This window comes from Tasmannia lanceolata, unplaced genomic scaffold, assembly GCF_043159265.1.
Source record: "Tasmannia lanceolata isolate RefF3 unplaced genomic scaffold, GAP_Taslan_0.1 ptg000005l, whole genome shotgun sequence".
NCBI lineage: Eukaryota > Viridiplantae > Streptophyta > Magnoliopsida > Canellales > Winteraceae > Tasmannia > Tasmannia lanceolata.
In genome coordinates, this window is record NW_027518682.1 from 7,699,872 (window position 1) to 7,718,601 (window position 18,730).

Sequence of the window (18,730 nt, forward strand, 5' to 3'; positions counted from 1 at the left end):
ATTTCCGTTTCCATAATTTAGAGGGAAATGATATTTGAGAATTTATATGATGTGTGGCTGTATAAAACCATATTTTTCAAAAAGTTTTGTACGGCCCGTGACATAGGATGATCCAAACCGTCCATTTGTTGGGCCACGACGTAAATACATAGTGCCCCAAAAATCATTTCCGTCTTATGATCCTCTTCCTCCGTTTACTTAATGTGCAGTCCCTCTATAGATCGAAGGAATCATCCTATGGAAATGAGTTTTTGGACACAACCTATTTACGCTGCGGCACGTTCTTGCCCAATAAATGGATGGTTTGGATCATCCTATGACGTGTTACTTTTTAAAAAATACGGGTTTATACGACCACATATCATATAAATTCTCATGATATGGTTATGACTTTTTTGGAAGAATATCATTGTATATTAGAGGTCCCTACAATAAATTTTGAACTACAGTTGTTCAAGTTACTTTTCATTGTGTAATCAAACAAATGCAAAACAAGAAATTCTGAAGAACTTTTTCTTGTTTCAACTTTTCAGGAAAAATCTTGCAATACAAACTGGGCCTAAACGAACAATTTGCGTTTGATGTGGCACAACATGGCCTTGATCAGAGGATAGGATGGTGTACGTATGTGAAACAACCAATTACTCCAAAAGGTTAAGCTGTTGAAGATGGCGTTAATTAATCTTTTATACTTCAACACTCTTCCTCACGTGTGGCTCCTCTTTTTAGGGTTAGCCTACACGTGGCACATGTGGCCCCTCTTTTGGCTTGGCCAGTACACGTGGGACAACCAATTACTCAAAAAACTTAAGCTGTTGGAGATGGAGTTAATTAATCTTTTATACTTAACAACATATCACCAAAAGGCATTCCCCACTTCAGAATTTCCTACTGGCATCGTTCCTCTCTAGTCAGAGAACGAAACTAGAGAAAAATTTACATTGTCCAAACCCCACCAAACTCACTACCTTGAGTAAATAAATCCCTTCCATGAAAGAAAACTAACTATTCCATTGTTGTATTATTTTATGGGGCTGGAACGTGAAGGCCAGGGAGTCTACTAAGGCGTGCAAGGTCGGTTTGGTGGCCCGAACATGCCAAAAAAAAACCGCTAAGCACGACCATACCATATTAAAAAAATAAGAAAGCTAAGCCTGTAACGTTTTTAGTGCGAAAAGGTGCCTTCCATTTTCATTTCATTACATTACATCTTGTTGGCGATAGAGCCCTGCCTTTTTATAATCTTAAATGACGGAAATACCCTTCTGAAAAGGTCGGCAAGTTGGGAAGACAATATCCTTTTACAAGGGTAATTTCGTCAAAAGAAGTTGCGCGATATTTCTTTGAAAGAGATTGGGGGCTGGTGTGCGTATCAAATATTTCAACGGTTGAAAATATATTATATACGTAATAAAGAGCGTTTCTTCTTCGAGGAGAAGAAAGAAATCTCTGTGAAGATAAAGAGGTTTGGGGTGCACAGAGAAAGCATCAGCAAGGATTTGAAGGTGCTCTAATGGAGGTAGTAACACACCAATCGCTCAGACTCGCAGAGAACTTAACGCTGCCCACCGTAAGTTTCTTTTTTTCTTGATGGGCAATGATAGATTCTCTGTCGGATAATTCGCACACCTTATAACGTTAATTGCGGCGGACAAACGTTTTTTAACGTTGAACAGTGGTGCGAATTATCCTATAGGGGGTGCGAATTTATCATCACCCGTTTTTTCCTTTTCTTTTGGAGATTCTAGTAAAGGGAACAAGGGGAAGAACAATCTCCACTGTACACTTTTATGGTTATGAGGCTTTTGGAATTTGATTGGCCATGGGCCCATGGTGCAGAAATTCATATAGATTAGTATGAATCTAGCCGTCTGTTCTCGTGACCTGCAAATAGACGGGTGGAGAGACGCAGACGTTTATTTGGTGGGCCCACCATGAAGATGCCATAGGATCTGCACCATGTATGACCCACGCGATGAATTACACGTGGCTTATCTATGGCCGTCCTTCTTTTCTTCTTTTTTTCAAAATCTAAATTATTCTGTTAGTTCCTTGGAAAGCTCTTGTCCCGGAAACATGTTTGGCAGCAAAGAATTTTTTTTTTTTTTAATGAAATATTAGCTTATCCATTATTGGAAGAGGGGCAAAGAGCCAAGGAGTGAGTGGAAAACAAGGAAAAGAAAAACTCTACTCAAAATTAAGCACTTCGGACCATCTCCTCAGTTGTTACCTACATTTATTTTTCTTGGAAAAAATTTATCATGAAAAAGTTTTCAGTGTTGCCAAACATGCCCGTAGTACAAGTTTTCAGTTTTACACTTCTGCTGTCATTGGTTAACCATTTACTTGATACAGGTCCAGGTAATTGTGTTGAAGGCTAACATGGGTTGCTCTCATTGCCGCCAAAGAGTTTCTCTCGTCATTTCCAAGACTAACGGTGAGGAAAATAGCTCTCCCTGTCTGTGTGTATGTACATATAGGGAAAGTGAATGATATTTACACTCCATTTCCCACTAATTTCACCCCCTTTTGTTTATCGTTACTTCATTACAAGAAAGTGAATGTTACACTCCATTTTCCACTATTTTCACCTCCTTCTGTTCATATCTACTTCATTACAAGAAACGACAAACAAAATGGGTGAAATTGCATTCATTGTAAAGGAAAGAGAAGCAGGGAGGAGAGAAAATATCATTCCTCATAAGCTATTGATATACGCATGACCATGTTTTGATAATGGAGCGAACTCACCTTGTTTTCAATTGTTTAACCAGCTGTCAAGCCTATTTATTACAATCCCCATAAAACTCTCAGGAGTTCGCTCCATTATAAGAAAATTATTGTTCCGATACTAGTAGGCATATATAAAATTATATCTATCTTAATATTGTTTATTACTTTTTTGCTAACCATGCACTTGGATGAATAACAGGATTACTGGATTATGTGGTGGATGTAAGAAACAGAGAAGTGATAGTGAGGGGGGTGATGGATTTAAAAAAGATGCACTCTCCTATAAATTTTCAGAATCATGTGAAGAGTAGGAGAAAGTTCCCATTTTTCTTACCTTTTTTCAGACACTAGTTCAGGCTAATATATTTTAGCTCTTCTATCGACATTATGGGCAAAATTAACTAGCCGTTGTAATCAACAATTTCATATTCCATTTACTTTATATTGCAACGATGTTCCACCTCCACATAATATGGCTGCACACTGTTGAAAAACCATGAGACCTTGAAACAATTGGTTGTTGGATAATCCAAAAGTGTTAAAATTATGTGAGATCATAGGCCTTGCAAGAGCCATGATTGAGTGTAGTTTCAGAACTCTCCCGCTTCATTGTAGACTCCCCCAAGTTGATTCACTTTTACCTTGGCTGTGTTATTGTTGGATCGGCATTAGGCCCAATCAAGGCTCCTTTGGTTCTCTCGAGTTATTTTTTTTCTTTTGAAAAGTAGCGGAATATATTAATTAAAGAAACCGACCGAGATGGTCAAAGTACAAAGATAGCCCAAAGACTAGAAAAACAACAAAGAAATAAAAGCAAATAATAAAAAGAGACACATCAAAGGGGCTTATCGAAAAGGGCTTGATCATTCTCGAATCGTCCGGTACGTACTTGACCGAATTTTGCCAAATCAACTAGGTTTTACTCTGGCCTTGTTTTAACCCGCATCTGCATTTTGAAACTTAGTGATTGAGATAATATAGCCATAGCTAACTGAACATTCTTATCGCAGAAAAATGGGCCCTATCATAAATGGGTCGTAACCAAGGTTTTAAATTTCAGAAATTTAGGGTTTTGGTGGAGAACGAAACCAAAATTGGGTAAAGTTGGAGCGTTACAAAATTTTGATTGAAATTTCGGGGCCAAAATTTAAGGAATATCTCCAAAAAATCACTTTTTTATTGATTATTTAATATTATCCCGGAATTTCAGCTGAAATTACCGACATTTTTGGCCGAAATTACCGAAATTTTGTACCCCCTAAAGTATTGCTTTACTTTATTTCGATCGATTTCGCCAAAATTTCAGAAATTTCAGAGGACCGAAACGCAATCCGGAACCAAAATTTAAAACCTTGGTCGTAACACAAAAATTGCACCTACTAGATGATTTGAACCCTTTCCACTTGCTGGAAAAAAAGGGATTTAGGGCCTCTTGACGCGACTAATTAAAATTAGTTCTTATTTGCAAATAAAATTATTTTAATTTAATCTTATTTGCACATGGAACAGTAAGGCTTGTTTGAAAGCTATTAACTATAAAATTTCAAACATTATTATAATTGTTATTGCAAGTAATTAATCGTATTTAACTTCAAACCTAATGTAATAATGAGGGCCTGTAATTCAGGCCCGTGGTAGGCATCTCATGCACAAGTGCGACATGTATACCATCAAAATTGGTACTTATTAGTAAATATGGAAATGATACCCCCCCCCCGGATAAAATCCCCCCCTTTAATGTTATTCGTTAAGTTTTAGTTAAGTTTTCGAGGCAAAGAAAAACTTGAAGAGGGTGAATTTATCCTGAAGCAGTGAACCATTCTCACATAAACTGTTAAGGGGGGGATTTTATCCGTTTGAATTTCTTCTTAATTGAGGGCTTACATTATCGAAGGAGTTGTGGTGTTTGTACTTATATACATTGGTAATAAGGAAGTTAAACTTATTATTGTCAAACTCCATGAAGGCATTTGCAGTGCGCATCAGGCAGGCCCAAAATGGGTTGAGTAATTTGAAGAAATGGCCAGAATTTGTCATCTGTCCAACAAGATCGCCTCAAATATGCAGAGAGTATGCAGATATTTCGAATTTATGGACAAATAAAACGAACAATACTCGGCTCTGCAATGCGCAACGCACTAAAATCGAGAGAAAACAGGGGGTGTGGAAATAGCAGACCATGGAATTGATTTTGCCACACCCCCTGCTATTTAGTGTATTTTAGTGCTTGCGCAGGAGGGTCCTGCACAACGTTGCTAGCCAATTTTTTTTCAAATAAAACAATGGCCTTTTCGAGGATAGGTCATGGATATAATCGGTATAACAAAACAATCCACTTTTATTCTTAGTAGCTACATATTATATTATGAAATCGGGTAGAAGCTAGACCAATGTGATTAGTGCAGATTTTATATAGCTATTGGTATTATGAAAACTATTACAACAGCTCAGGGGCATATTTTATTAGTCACGAAACTAAGGTGTACATTTATGGAAGAGTATAAGATTAAGTTGATGCAATGCTCAACTCAACTCAACTCAACTAAGCCTTTGTCCTAAACTAGTTAGGGTCGGTTAGTGAACCCTTTAGAAAATTTTCATGAAGAAGGTGAAAGGATATACCTAGCTCAAATCGACTAAGTCTAATCCTGACACTGGTTGAGTTCATCTACATGAATCATTTTCTTCCATTCTATCCTCTCCAAGGTCATGTTCTATGTTATATTCCTAGCCCTCAAGTCTTTGCTCATTGTTCCTACGCATGTTCTTTTCGGCTACCCAAGTTCTTTTCAGTCTGCCCGTGCCTCTTTTTACTCCATCAACTTGGCACGAGTCTCTTCTTTTTACTCCATCAACTCCTTCAATTAGTTGATTAAGTTGTTGCAATAAGATAAATAATATTTGAAAGAGGGGTGTTTTGTGCTTGCATCAATTATTAACTTTATTTATGTAATATATCTTTTATAGGAGCTTTTAAACGGTGTTCTCACGTATTATGTATTTTTTTTAAATACATTGGTGCCCATATAGTCTGATGATCCAAACCATTCATTTATTTGGCCTCAACTTACATGCGGTGTTCGTAAAATCATCCCCATAGAATGATCATAACTCTCAGATCTGTTAAAGGATGATGCATTACAGAAACCTCTACAGATCGAATGGTTAAGATTAGCCTATGGAGATGATTTCTAGGGCACAGCCTATTTAAGAAATATTTTAGGTGTGGACACCATATAATATCTCCTTCTAGAGTTTGAATAGATGAACATTCACTCTTGGGATCAATCTTAACAATCAATGTTTTGTCCCACAAGGGAACGTGTATGTGCAATCAAGACCATTGATCTTGTAGAGGGAACATGTATGCATAATCAAGGCCATTGATCTTGTATACCATCGTGAGCCGACTAACATGGTTTCGGCCCCATACCAAATTGCATCCCATCAATAAGTCTACACTATGCTAGTGGTTTAGCCTTTGGCGGAAAAGGATCCGCGGTTAGCTCCAGAGATAGCTATCCCGGCGATCCAACCGTCCCCATGACGTTTAAGTTCAAAATATCATATTTGCAAATAAGAACTAGTTTTAGTAAGCATCCAATGAGGTCTCAAAGCAAAATCATCATCCTCCACCTAGTGGAAGTGGCAGGCAGTGATGACTCAAACCTATGTAAGATAGGTGGATGGCGTGGGAAAGTCAATATTGATGATCCGATTAAGTGGATCGAAAATCAGATGAGTCAAATGTGGGACCCACTCTTCGACATTTATAATCAGAATGGGCACCACTAAAGCATCATTTTTCAAAAGCAACATGTAGTAAAGGTTCCAAATTTCGATTTCGAGGTGATGGAAATCGAAATATTTCTGTTTCGGTGGAAATTTCAACTAAAATCTAGTGAAATTCGGTGAAAATATTTTGGTTACTCTAAAATTTCACCGAAAAATCTTGTAAATAGATTGTACCCGTGAAAAAAGAAAAATTTTGGAATTTTTTGCAAAATGGAATAAATTTCCGATTCAATATGAAATTCGTTTCAACTTCAACTTCAACCAACACATTTTGGCCAAAATTTTAAACCATACATGTAGTTTTAATAAGTTTGTAACGCAAGTTATTCCATTCTTATTTTGGGTGGGTAAGCTTATGTTTGCAACATAAGTTATTCCAATTTTGGCTTCTCTATTACCCTATCCTCACATTTATGGGCAGAGTGTGACATCAAATTCTTACGTATGTAATTCCATGGCTTTGCTCATCACCATCCCGATCTTAATCACACGGTTGCAAAAGTTTTCAAGTCTGTCGGTCCCCTTATCAAATGGTTCGTAACAAAAATGATGGTCCTGCGACCCACAACTTACACGTGGCACAAGTTGGAGCCGCAGCTAGGACACATGTGGTGGGTCCCACAGTAATCACATGTCTTATTATTATCCCGAGTATCAGATTCTAAGCTATTGGGGGGGTCCACATTTGATTGGATCGAGCCATTTCTGAAGCACACAGAAGTGTGAAGTCCAGATCATGGCAGTTATGATCATCAGATTATATGCCACGTGGTCGGTGAGGGATAGGGGCAATTAACTGCACGGAAAACAAAACCATTTATTCAAGAAAATCCATAACGCACGACACGTCAGACAAATGCCGTAAAACAGTAGCAGACGACGAAGCTTCATAGAAAAAGCAACGAACAAGACTTCCGTTCTCTTCACAAGCAGAAATAATACTTTGCACGTGGATGGGACCTCAAAATTCTATTTCCCGATTTATCCTCCGCGGTTTGCCCACGTCATCAACTACAAAGGTCCTAATTGCGCCACGTGGCCAAGTATCTTTAGAAGAATATTCGTTTTACGAAAGGAATTATGCCATGAGAATATACTCTTAAATTATTTTTTTGGGCGGCAAATATGCCTCGGCTCTCACAGTGAGAAAATAAAAATAGAATAGTCTACGCAAAAGCCCGTGTTTTAGTGGAAAATTACAAGGATACTCCACTAAGAAAACCTCCTTTGACCAAGATTCCATAATATTCCCATATTGCCCTTACTTAAACCTTTATCCTAAGACACTTGTACACGTAACAAAAAGTATCTAGATTATCTAAGAGCCACAAAAAATATTCTCTATGGGATGATCTTAACCTTCAGATATATTTGTTGTAATATAGATCACCTAAAATGTTCAAAAAAATGAGGGTACAAGAAACTATACAATAGGCATCCTATAGTGGAGATTTTTTTATGTGATTTATTGATGCAGAACGTGATGTGTGGATCAAATCTTTTAGTTTTTATTTCTTATTTTCGTCATTTTTTTGGTGGTATTTTTATTTTTTTTGTGTCAAAACTTATCTATTTAGCTTAATTTTGGTGTTTTTAGAAAGGTTTTTCGATTACCTATCCAAAGAGCCCAAGATTATGAGATTTAGCCTTGATTTGGCTAAGTTATATGCAGTTTTGAGATATGGTAAGTGTTTATTACAGGGATTACTATTTTAGGATTATTGTGGTCATTTTTCTTGCTTTTAATTTATTTTGCATTAGTTAAAAGATTGAGAATAATAGGTAGGCAAGAATTTATGGTTGCTATTCTTAAATTTTGACTTTTTATATAATGTAATGGCATGAGGAAAGAAGAATATTTGAAATAAGTTTATTTTTGGGACATCTTTTGTGAAGAGCATTGGCTCATTCACGTGGGTGAAGGAGCTTCGCTCATGTCATCTGTTATGTTGGAGCTTTTCTTCAAACCCTGGCATGCGTTTTCAAACCCCCACGAGATTATTTTAATTGCTGCTTGTGTTGCCGCTCTCCACGCGACCTGCGTCAACTATCTACGATAGGGATCAACAAATGAACCGGTTAGATCTTGTAAGTGGGCCCACTTTACTTTTTGGTTTTTTGTGGACGTGTCTTTACACAAATTGCACGCCACGTATTCTACAAAGGGTATTCCTGTCAATGTCTTCGCTCGATGGATTCCAAACTACGTGCGTAGTAGAGCTGTGGCTGTGAGGTTGTTTGTCTACCTGAAAGTCAAAAGAAGGGTTATTTTAGTAATTTCGCTTTTCGAAATTTGCGAGATTTGGTCTTAAAGTATCTACATTTGCGTGGGCTTACATGTTTGAGCAGGAGTAACCGAATTAGAGAATTGAAGAATTTTAGAGCTCAGGTATGTTGAGACTTGAGATGGTTTGATGTTGTCTCGTTTTTTTTCAATTGGAGTCTGAATTTATGCTGTTTATTGCGTATTTTTTCTTTATTCCTACTCTTGTTTTTATGTAAATCTTTCCATGGGTTTTCGTGGCTGATGGATGAAAAGACAGCTATGTTTGCAACGATAGGGAGCGAACCCTTTTTGGGGTTTAATCTTTTTGTGAGTTATAATGATAAATTGTTTTTTTTTTTTTTTTTGGGTGAAGTGATGAGATGAATTTTCTGAGCTTTCATCAATGGCCTTCTGTTATGATCTTTTGAGAACAGAGGGTTAATGGGTATTGTACCAGAAATCAATTTGGAAGCTAATTTGATTAATTAATCAGTGTAGAAATAGAATTATAATTTTTTCAGTGTTTGTAGAACAATCACAGTTAATATAAATCAAATCTGTGCTTTTGAATCTGAAGAGAGAATTTTCACTTTTGAATTCTAAATTTCTTTTTGGGGTTTTGTGGATGGTTCCTTTTATCTTGCTTGTAAATTTTCCTTTTCATGTGTTTTCTGAATTGTTGCCTCTGATTGTTTTGATGATTATTGTTTGGAATTTCTAGAACTGTTTATTCAAGACCAATGGGTTTTACTGGTAGGTGTTTGACTAAAAGTTAGGATTTTTTTATGGCTAAATCTGAATTCTCAAAACTGATGAAAGAACAGAAACCAAAAGAATCATAAAGCATGAAATGATTAAAAAAGGAAATCTAAATATGAATTCTTGTAGTTTCACTAAATACAACTAAACGTACCTACTGAAATTTGATGGCTAATCCGATGGACAAACTAATTGTGCAGACAGGAACCATTTCCCATACAAGTTGCATAGATATCAACAGTTTATAAGGCTCAGATGCTGTTTATTACATAAGCTACCTTCGAGATTTATGACAGCTTCCTCCGGCCATTGATTCGAGGAACCCCAGGTATTTTACTCGTAGATTCTTTATATCCTTCGCACCCCTATACTACAGGCATTAGCAGCATTCTTTGTAATTGAGTAGATTTTACTAAGGCAAAGATATTCTGTTATACTAAATTCATGTTTTGCTTGTTGGTTTTCAGATGCCACCCTTGCTTCTTTAAAGGCATAAACAAATCCTCTCCCCCCCTGTAAATAGTGATCACCTCCCAATTTGGAGCAGAGTTTTCATTCATGGATTCAGTGGAACACCCACAAAATGAAATTAGTAGTTGCAAGCCCTTTGGTATTCGTTACTTAGAATACAGCAAGAAGTCCACTCTCAGCTTTAGAACATATCAAGCAATTGTCCTAATTGTAACATTTTTTGCCTATGCAAGCTACCATGCCACCAGAAAAACCACAAGCATTGTCAAAAGCACCCTTGATCCTGAGTCATCAGAATTGGGCTTTTCGCCATGGCCAAATTCCCACTTTCTTAGATCAATTCATAAGAAACAGGAAAAACAGGTCTTAAAGAGTGGTTGGGCTCCATTCAATGGTTCAGATGGCACTGCCCTGCTAGGAGATATTGATCTGGCTTTCCTATCCGTATACTCGGCTGGAATGTACTTTGCTGGACATTTAGGTGACAGAGTGAATCTAAGAATACTTTTGACTGTAGGAATGGTGGGGACAGGTCTGTTCACGTCGCTCTTCGGTGCTGGTTACTGGTTAAACATTCATAGCTTCTATTACTTTTTGATAATTCAGATGATTGCCGGTCTTTTTCAGTCGACCGGATGGCCATCGGTAGTTGCAGTGGTGGGGAACTGGTTTGGGAAGAGAAAGAGGGGGCTGATTATGGGAATTTGGAATGCACATACTTCTGTTGGTAATATCGCTGGTTCGTTGATTGCTTCGGCTTTACTCAAGTATGGGTGGGGTTGGTCTTTTGCTGTTCCCGGTCTCATTATTGCCATAGTTGGATTGGCAGTCTTTTTATTCCTACCTGTTAGTCCTGAGACTGTCGGACTGAACAGAGAAGAGGAGGAATTGTTGAAATCCCCGAAGAAGACTGGAATTTCAGAGCCTCTTTTGGAAAGAGTGGAGGTTAGAGAGAAAGCAATAGGATTCATAGAGGCATGGAAGATCCCTGGGGTTGCACCATTTGCCCTGTGTCTATTCTTTTCCAAATTGGTCGCTTATACATTCCTTTACTGGCTACCTTTCTACATTAGCCACACAGGTACAAATTTCTCATTTTTTGGCATATATTTTACAAATTAACTGAAATCAAGGTTCTTCTAACTAATGTCATGGATATGCCAACTTATCATGTGTAGAATAATATGAACCATAAGACTCTCATGGGCTGTAAGCAGCACAACACCTGAAAAATTACAATACCATTGATCCAACAAGCATTGATGGTTGAAATCTTGACAAGCCTAAGTAATCTCGTGTAGTATGTGTTATCATCGCGAACTCTTGTACAACACTAGAGGATTAGGATTAGTGGAGTGTCCATATTAGATTAGCATTATTGGAATGTCCATATTTGACTAGGACTCTAGGATTATATTAGTTTGTGGTTTAGATGAAGTAGGTTTTGTTATTGTTGGAGAAATAATTTGTATCTGTTGGAAAGAAAAAATAGTAACCAGTTTGCTTCAAGGCGCGAAATCGCTTTCCTTAAGACAGATTTCGCCCCCACTAGAAGTGTGCAAAGGGGATCCGTGAACTGCCTCCAAGATACAATGAAGCCAGTAGGAATGTCCTACTAATTTGACGACGCTATGCACAAGCGGAGTCAAATCCGAAATGCCCTTAGAATCTTACAAGCCTGAGAGAATCAGTCTAATTTCTGTTACTGCAGTATAACAGTAATTAGATAAACAATAAGAAAATAGTTTAGTAAAACGAATTTTGGTGGGAGCAAGAAAGAGAGTATAATGCACTGGAAGTCTTAAGAATTTTTCCAGAAATGGGTAAATTCGATTCTCCCTTGAAATGGCTGGGTTCTGCAACTTTTATAGAGCCTCTGGTGACTTTTCAGTGTGAAAAGCACCCCTGTATAGAGTCTTTCCAGATCGGTTTGAATTCTGGCCGTTAGATCGCGCCCATACGCGATTCAACGAACCAGATCAATCCTAGAGAGACTGTTGGGATATTTAAATTCCCGTCCTCCCATCTAACCGTTAGATGATCCATCTATGGTACAGATCGCACCCCTTAGATCCTTGACCGTTGGGGAAGGGACACAACCCAATGGATCGCACCCACTGACCGTTGGAGCACTGGGCCCGCTGGGCCGACCGTTGTGCTCGAATCAAAGCCCAACCCAATCGAACTATTCGACACTGGGCTTGGGCTTGATGGGCCTATGAACTATTCAGCCCACCCACTAGACCGATCCACAATCATCTAGATCCAACGGTCCAGATCAAATCTGGAAAAATTAAAGGCTCCAATCGCTACGATGCGGCGTGCGAAGTGCGCCTAAAAAAGCGCCAATAAAGCGCCCTATAGCCCATTGCCCACGCCGCGCGTGCGCGTGCGCAGACGGTGCGTTGCACCGTCCCGCGGTTCGACCCACGGCTAAGACCCCATGTGCACATAAACAAATAAGAAGAAAGAGTGAAGCTTTATAAGCTCAACTCTTTCTTTCTTACGAGTCGGTACGGGACTATCTTTTCCCTCTACACTCTTCTCTTTCTCTTGCAAAAAGTAACTATTTTCAAAGAAAAGTTTTTCCTTTTCCAAAACACACTTAAAGAAAATATTTTCCAAAAATTGTTTTGACCAAAAACACTTGATTTTGAAAAATCTTTAACAGTTATTTCCTATTTTTCTTCGAGGAGTCGTCACTGTTTTCTATATATAGAGGAAAGCACACACTTTTGTATAAGCAAAGATGTATTTGTTTTTTTAAGGGAAAAACTCTTCTTCCTCTCCAATTCTTAAGGTTTCCTTTTTTTGCGTCTCTTCTCCAAATTTTTGTATTATTCTTTGATACTTTATTTGAAAGCTCCATTGCACATTGTGCTGCTTTAATCTCTACAGTTTGTGTTTGTAACTTTGTACATGCAATAAATGGAGCTGTGTCACTTGTTTTGAAAGAGTCACCCATATATTTTTTTTCTGGAGAGGTTGTAACACATTTGAAGATTAGAGCAGAATACCAGTGATTTTTCAAGGAAAACTCAAAGTTATTCTTATTTGGACAGTATATATGGGTGTCTTCCAGCTTCCTTTATAAGGCACTAAATTTTCTTTGTTTCATTGCTGAAATATTGAAAACCCTTCAGGAGTAAGGAATGGTAAACCAACAGAGTGACAATAGCACCCATCTAGCTATATACTTAGCTTGCAGAAGTTTCACTGTCCTTTCAACCAATAAATGTTAAAGAAATATGTAGAGTCCGTAGAACCTTCATTAAAATGCACAGAAAGTCAAAGTTTTTTCTGTAGATTCTTTAACAGATTATACTCAATACATGCATTGCTCTACCATAACTGATAAAAAAAGAAGGCAAAGAAGAAACTAGAGGGTGGAATCAAAAGAAGAGCACTGATTTTGGATTAGTATAAAGTATAAACAGATTCCCATTGTCCATTTGAGGATAATGGAGTTAGTATTGTAATATTGGGCTTGTATACAAAACACACCAACACATTGTTATAGCTATCCATTATGAAGATGTTATCAGCTCTAATAACAATCAGTTACCTATCATGGGGAGAAAAAAGAAAGAAAGATTATAGCATTTTTTTGAGTGATAAATAATTTCATTAATGAAATAGGTGGTCCATAGAAAGAAAAAAGAAAGATTATAGCATTTGTATTCTGTTCTTCTCAATAGCTGGTAGAGATGGTGCTATTTAATCATTTATACTTGTACAGTATGTTTTTTACAGTCCTGAAAAAGGATATAACATGTGCTTTACCTTTTAATAATCTCATAATGTTATCTTGCAGCTATTGATGGTAAGTATTTATCCGATGAAATGGCTGGCAACCTATCCACCCTGTTTGATGTTGGGGGGGTGGTTGGCGGGATCCTTGCCGGCCACATTTCTGACCAACTCGATGCCAGAGCAATAACAGCGGCGAGCTTCATGTACTGTGCTATCCCAGCTCTCTTCTTTTACAGGATATATGGAGATGTTCACTTGTACGTGAACATCGCTCTCATGTTAGTTGCCGGTATGTTTGTCAATGGACCATACGCACTTATAACAACTGCGGTGTCAGCCGACTTAGGCACACACAGCTCTCTGAATGGGAATTCACGGGCCTTGGCCACAGTCACCGCGATCATAGATGGAACAGGGTCTGCTGGTGCGGCACTGGGTCCAGTGCTTACGGGCTATATCTCTGAAACAAGCTGGAATGGTGTGTTTACAATGCTTATGGTAGCGGCGTTGGTGGCCGGGCTACTTCTAACACGACTAGTTGTGGCTGAGGTTGCTGCCAAGATTGAGATGTCAAGGGCTCAAGCGAGTGATCCTTTGGCTTTGCCTCCACTGAGAGTGGAAGTGTAAGAGATGTTGAAGGGTATGGAAATGAATTTTGTTTCGATGTAATGATTATTTGAATGGCTCTGAGAGTGAAGGGTGGAATGAATGGAGGAGGCCTCCATGATAGGAGATGAGGGTGCCTCGCAGTTGTCCTTCAATTTGGTGAGGAATGGAAGTTGGGCCATGTGTTTGTGTATGTACAGGTTTTTCGAGTGTATCAACTGGAAAAAAAATCAGATTAAGATTGGCACTCAAAGCATTCCCTTTTTTCGATGGGTAAGCTGGGGTTTGGCAAGACCCTCACCAGTTTATTAAGTATAGAATAGATTTACATTCTAGCATAACAATCCCCATTTCTATCTTGAGATACAAAGTCAAGTAGCTTTTTTTTTTTCCTTTTTCTTGGCGGGGTTGGTTCTAAGGGGTTAATCACAAAATATTTTGACCATTTTGTATTGCAGTTTGGTGGTGCTCACCAGATTTAACAGTCCTGATGCCACACACACATGCCATATAGTTGGTGAGATAAGCGAGCTAACAAACAACCTTGACATGTCTTTTATAATTAGTGATTACACTGAAAAAAAAAAAAACTTGAGATAAGCAACTATTCCTTACTATCCTGATTTTATTAAGGCTCTGTTTCTTTCGACGAACAAATTTTACGCCTATTTTAAAGTGAAAATGGGCACAAATTTGTTTTACCCCCATTTTGCATCAAAAGAAACGGATCCTGAGTACTCTTCCCTCCTTTCGACCTTTGGGCAGTGACAGATCGACCCCATCACTCTCTCTCTCTCAGCACTGCCCTATATGGGGGGCGATTTATCACTGCCCTTACCTTTTTCTTCATTTTTTTATTCCAGTCTTCGTTCGATTCCAGTAAAAAGGATTCTCGTGGCGATTGATTTGATTACAAGCCATGGGTTGTCGCACAGACCACAGATTTTAAAAATCAAGAAAATTGATAGATGTGAACCAAACATTAGAAAGATACGGGTGTTGGCTCTTCGGCATAAGTAACGGGCTTGCTCCCCGGAGACTTGTGATCGAATGAATCCCACCCGGGATTACCCTTATGGGCGATTGCTCGCATCCGTAGGGAATAGTCCTACTTCCAAAGGGGTAGGGACACCCTATGTAAAATAAAAAAAAAAAAAAAAATCATAAAATACTTTCCAGGGGTGGCCCGGGGAAGAAAAGGAGGAAATATATGATTTCCCTTAATTTCCCTTAATTTCCTTTTCCCTACATCCAAATATTCCCGAATTGTATAACAAATTTTTTCCTACTAAGCTATGTTCGTAGGATTTGGGCATAACTAGTAGGGATATAAAGAGGGTAGTGCAGACATCAAAACAAGAGGGCGCCAATATCACAAATATGCTCCGCAACAACTTCCCTGAAACGTAGCAGATTTTTTTTTTAGTTACCAGACAAGAAAAGGGCCGGATTCACGACACGTGTGGCTTAAGAATTGCTTTAGTAGAGAAAGAAAAGTCCACTTCAGTCGACGACAAAAGGTAGTGCATTAATTAAAATACATGGCTAACGAATCCAATTAGAAAAGACGAGAAAACAGAGACTGAGAACATACCCACAAAAAACTGTACGAGGAGATGGGCTCCCACCCCTGCACCGTCAATGGAACCCTAGATGACTCAAAATACAGCAACCCTCTCCCATGGATCGGCCTCTACATAGCAGGAGCTTCTTTGCTATGTGCCCTTGCCATGGCACTCGATACCTTCTTTGGCTTTCGCCGTAGAAAGCTATGGTTCCCTTGCAAATTCTTCTCCCTCAATGCAACCTCCTTGACACTACTAGCTATAGCCACAAAACTACCCGTTGATCTGAATACCTCCATGCCTCGCCGTCAAGATCAGCTCACTAAGCTCAGTGGTACTGTCTTGATTTGCATAGTTATGGGCAATTTCATGCCCTCTTTAGCTGCAATGGGAGACTCCGAAATGCTCTCCAATGTTGTAGCTTTGGGTATTCTCGTGATCACTGTTATTGTTAACGTCGGAATTCAGATCGGTACTGGTGTGATCTATGATTTCTTGCCCGAACATGCCGCGATCATGTTTTTCATGCTAGTTTTGCTCGTGCTTATCGGTTCCTCTTCTTTAGCCGTTCCAACCACTAAAGAGTTGTTAGAACAAAAGTACGAGCAGATCTATCAAGACCATGCTTCTGTAGAGGAGCCATATAAGCTTGAGAAACTAAATGAGGATGTGAACAAATTCTGGATGATGGCTCACACTTGTAGTCCTCAGTATGTTATGGGTCGCTCGGCGCCGTGCACTGCTTCGGGAGCTTTCTGTCTCCTCAGTGCTCTGATTTTAATGGAAGCTATGCTCAGATCCTATATCAGAGGGTCTTTGAGGTTTTGTAGTGGCGAATCTGATTATAGCTGGTCTATTATTTTGATTCTCATTGCTCAAGTTATTGCAATTGGAGTGGGTACTATTGCTCCTGCTTATAGATGGTTCAATGTCATTAGCTTTAGGCACCCTGATAAGGGAATCCGTTGCAGTGCAGATGAGTTTCGGATAGAGAGCTACTGGGTTCAAAGATTGAAGGAATGGAAAGAGAATCCTTTACCTTATCACATTAGTAGGAGACGGTGTAGGAGGATTGCACATAGCTTAAAAAATCAAATTCTGGATGTTTGGATAGGAATGCAAAAGGCAGTAGTGTCCATGAGCAAAGGCATTCAACTGGTTTCTGTACTGCCTGTGAGTTGTTTCAATGTGTTCTTGCGGTTCTTCCACTGCAAGAGATTACGAAGGAAGTCAGAATCCATCGGAAGTATTTCAAAAGACTCTAGACATGAGTCAGAGGCTGATTACAATCCAAACCTGGAGAAATTTGTATTACATCTTGAGGGAGAGGATGATTTGGTCCACTTGATCATGACACATAGTTGTAAGGCCACCGAGCAATGGATTCACAAGGGCACAAAGAATCAACCAACTTACTTGATAGATCTTTTGAAGTCGTCATCGCAGGATTTCAAGGGAGTAGGAGACTTTGATAGCAACCACATTCCACCAATAGGTTCTGAAGAACCTCACAATTGTTGGGCTCTGGCTGTAGTAACCCTCACAAGCATTGCTGTTGCACTTCCCTACATAGACCCAACTATAATCAAACCATTAATGCGAGCCGTGAGTGAAGGTCTCAGGTATGTCAGACTCATAGAGAAAAATCTGGATGTTAAAGGGTTGATAAACATGAGGAATGCCGCAGATACTGTCTGGCTAGGGATTGATCTTCACGATCGTTGGCTCAATGAGGATCTTCACAAATTGGCCCATGAACAGAAAAATCCTAAGAGGATAATTGAAAAACTTGCAGATGTTGGAAAGAACCGTGTTTTGGAGTTTACAAATAGAGATGGACGAGGTAAAAAGACTCTTGAATGGCCTGTTGAGGTATTAGCAGGAAATTCGATGTACAGGCTTGCTCGAACTATTCTCCAGGACTACGACGACAAGCTTGGGACAAGTGACAAATTGTTCCAGTGGTTGAGAATAACAATTGCTGATTTATTAGGTGCTTGTCTTACGAACTTACCACGAGTGATATCCATGGAATGTACTTGCAATGCCATTGAAGTCAGGGAAGCAAGCGTAAGGGAGGCAACATATCTTCTGGGCGAATGCAAGAAACTTTTGTCAGATCTTGAACAAAAAATGTTCTCTGATGTCGACCCTGACTGTATGGCAGATTTTGACAAATGGCATTCAATCATGCAGGCAACGAATGCCCCTTCATGCTCCTCTTCTGCTTCCACCAACATATATATGTCTAGTTTCACTTCAAGTTCATTGTGTTTGTCTATTGAAACCCAAACTTAGAAGGGAAAGAAAACATAATATTATTCCGTGATGCAGCCTATGTCATCAGTACCTTGATGTGGCTTGATGTAGCTGGTCAATATGTAAGTAATACATCCTATCTTTCATCCTATTTGATAAATGTAGCGGCACATATTTGTAAATTAGATTATATAATGAGACCAAAGTTTTGAGGAAGTGCAACTTCCATTCTATCAAGAAGTGAAAGAAACCTAAATTTTGCAATGGAAAATTTGTTTCCTTGTCTGGAAAGTACAGAACTGGATGAAACAATTCAGTATCTGTGCCAGCCATTGCACATTATAACATATGGTGGGGATTAATTTGTCGAAAAGGTTCTAAGAGATGAGAACATAATATGACCATCATATCTAGGTCAACATTTAAAAGATAACCAGTTATGTTTCAATTCAAATTAACTTCTTATGAAAAAGTTGTGCAAAAAAAAATGTGCATCTTGTTCACGGAGCATAACTATGAAATT

General features: G+C 38.7%; 2 protein-coding genes and 1 long non-coding RNA gene across 3 annotated transcripts; all 3 read left to right on the plus strand.

Annotated features, from left to right (window-relative positions):
• The first annotated feature begins 1,406 nt into the window (after positions 1 to 1,406).
• LOC143876547 (uncharacterized) lies at positions 1,407 to 3,221 on the plus strand. Its single transcript, XR_013250416.1, has 3 exons — positions 1,407 to 1,570; positions 2,356 to 2,437; positions 2,933 to 3,221. It is a non-coding gene; the product is annotated as an uncharacterized LOC143876547 (long non-coding RNA).
• A 5,545-nt stretch (positions 3,222 to 8,766) lies between these two features.
• On the plus strand, positions 8,767 to 14,636 carry G3PP1 (putative glycerol-3-phosphate transporter 1). The gene is made up of 4 exons (XM_077379330.1): positions 8,767 to 8,917; positions 9,754 to 9,881; positions 10,021 to 11,105; positions 13,839 to 14,636. The coding sequence occupies exons 3-4, from the start codon at positions 10,112 to 10,114 to the stop codon at positions 14,402 to 14,404; spliced, it is 1,560 nt and encodes a 519-aa protein (XP_077235445.1). The 5' UTR covers positions 8,767 to 8,917; positions 9,754 to 9,881; positions 10,021 to 10,111; the 3' UTR covers positions 14,405 to 14,636.
• Positions 14,637 to 15,999: 1,363 nt separating this feature from the next.
• LOC143876332 (uncharacterized) lies at positions 16,000 to 18,246 on the plus strand. The gene has a single exon (XM_077378054.1). It carries the CDS (start codon positions 16,000 to 16,002, stop codon positions 18,244 to 18,246), a length of 2,247 nt encoding a protein of 748 aa, XP_077234169.1.
• Positions 18,247 to 18,730: the final 484 nt, after the last annotated feature.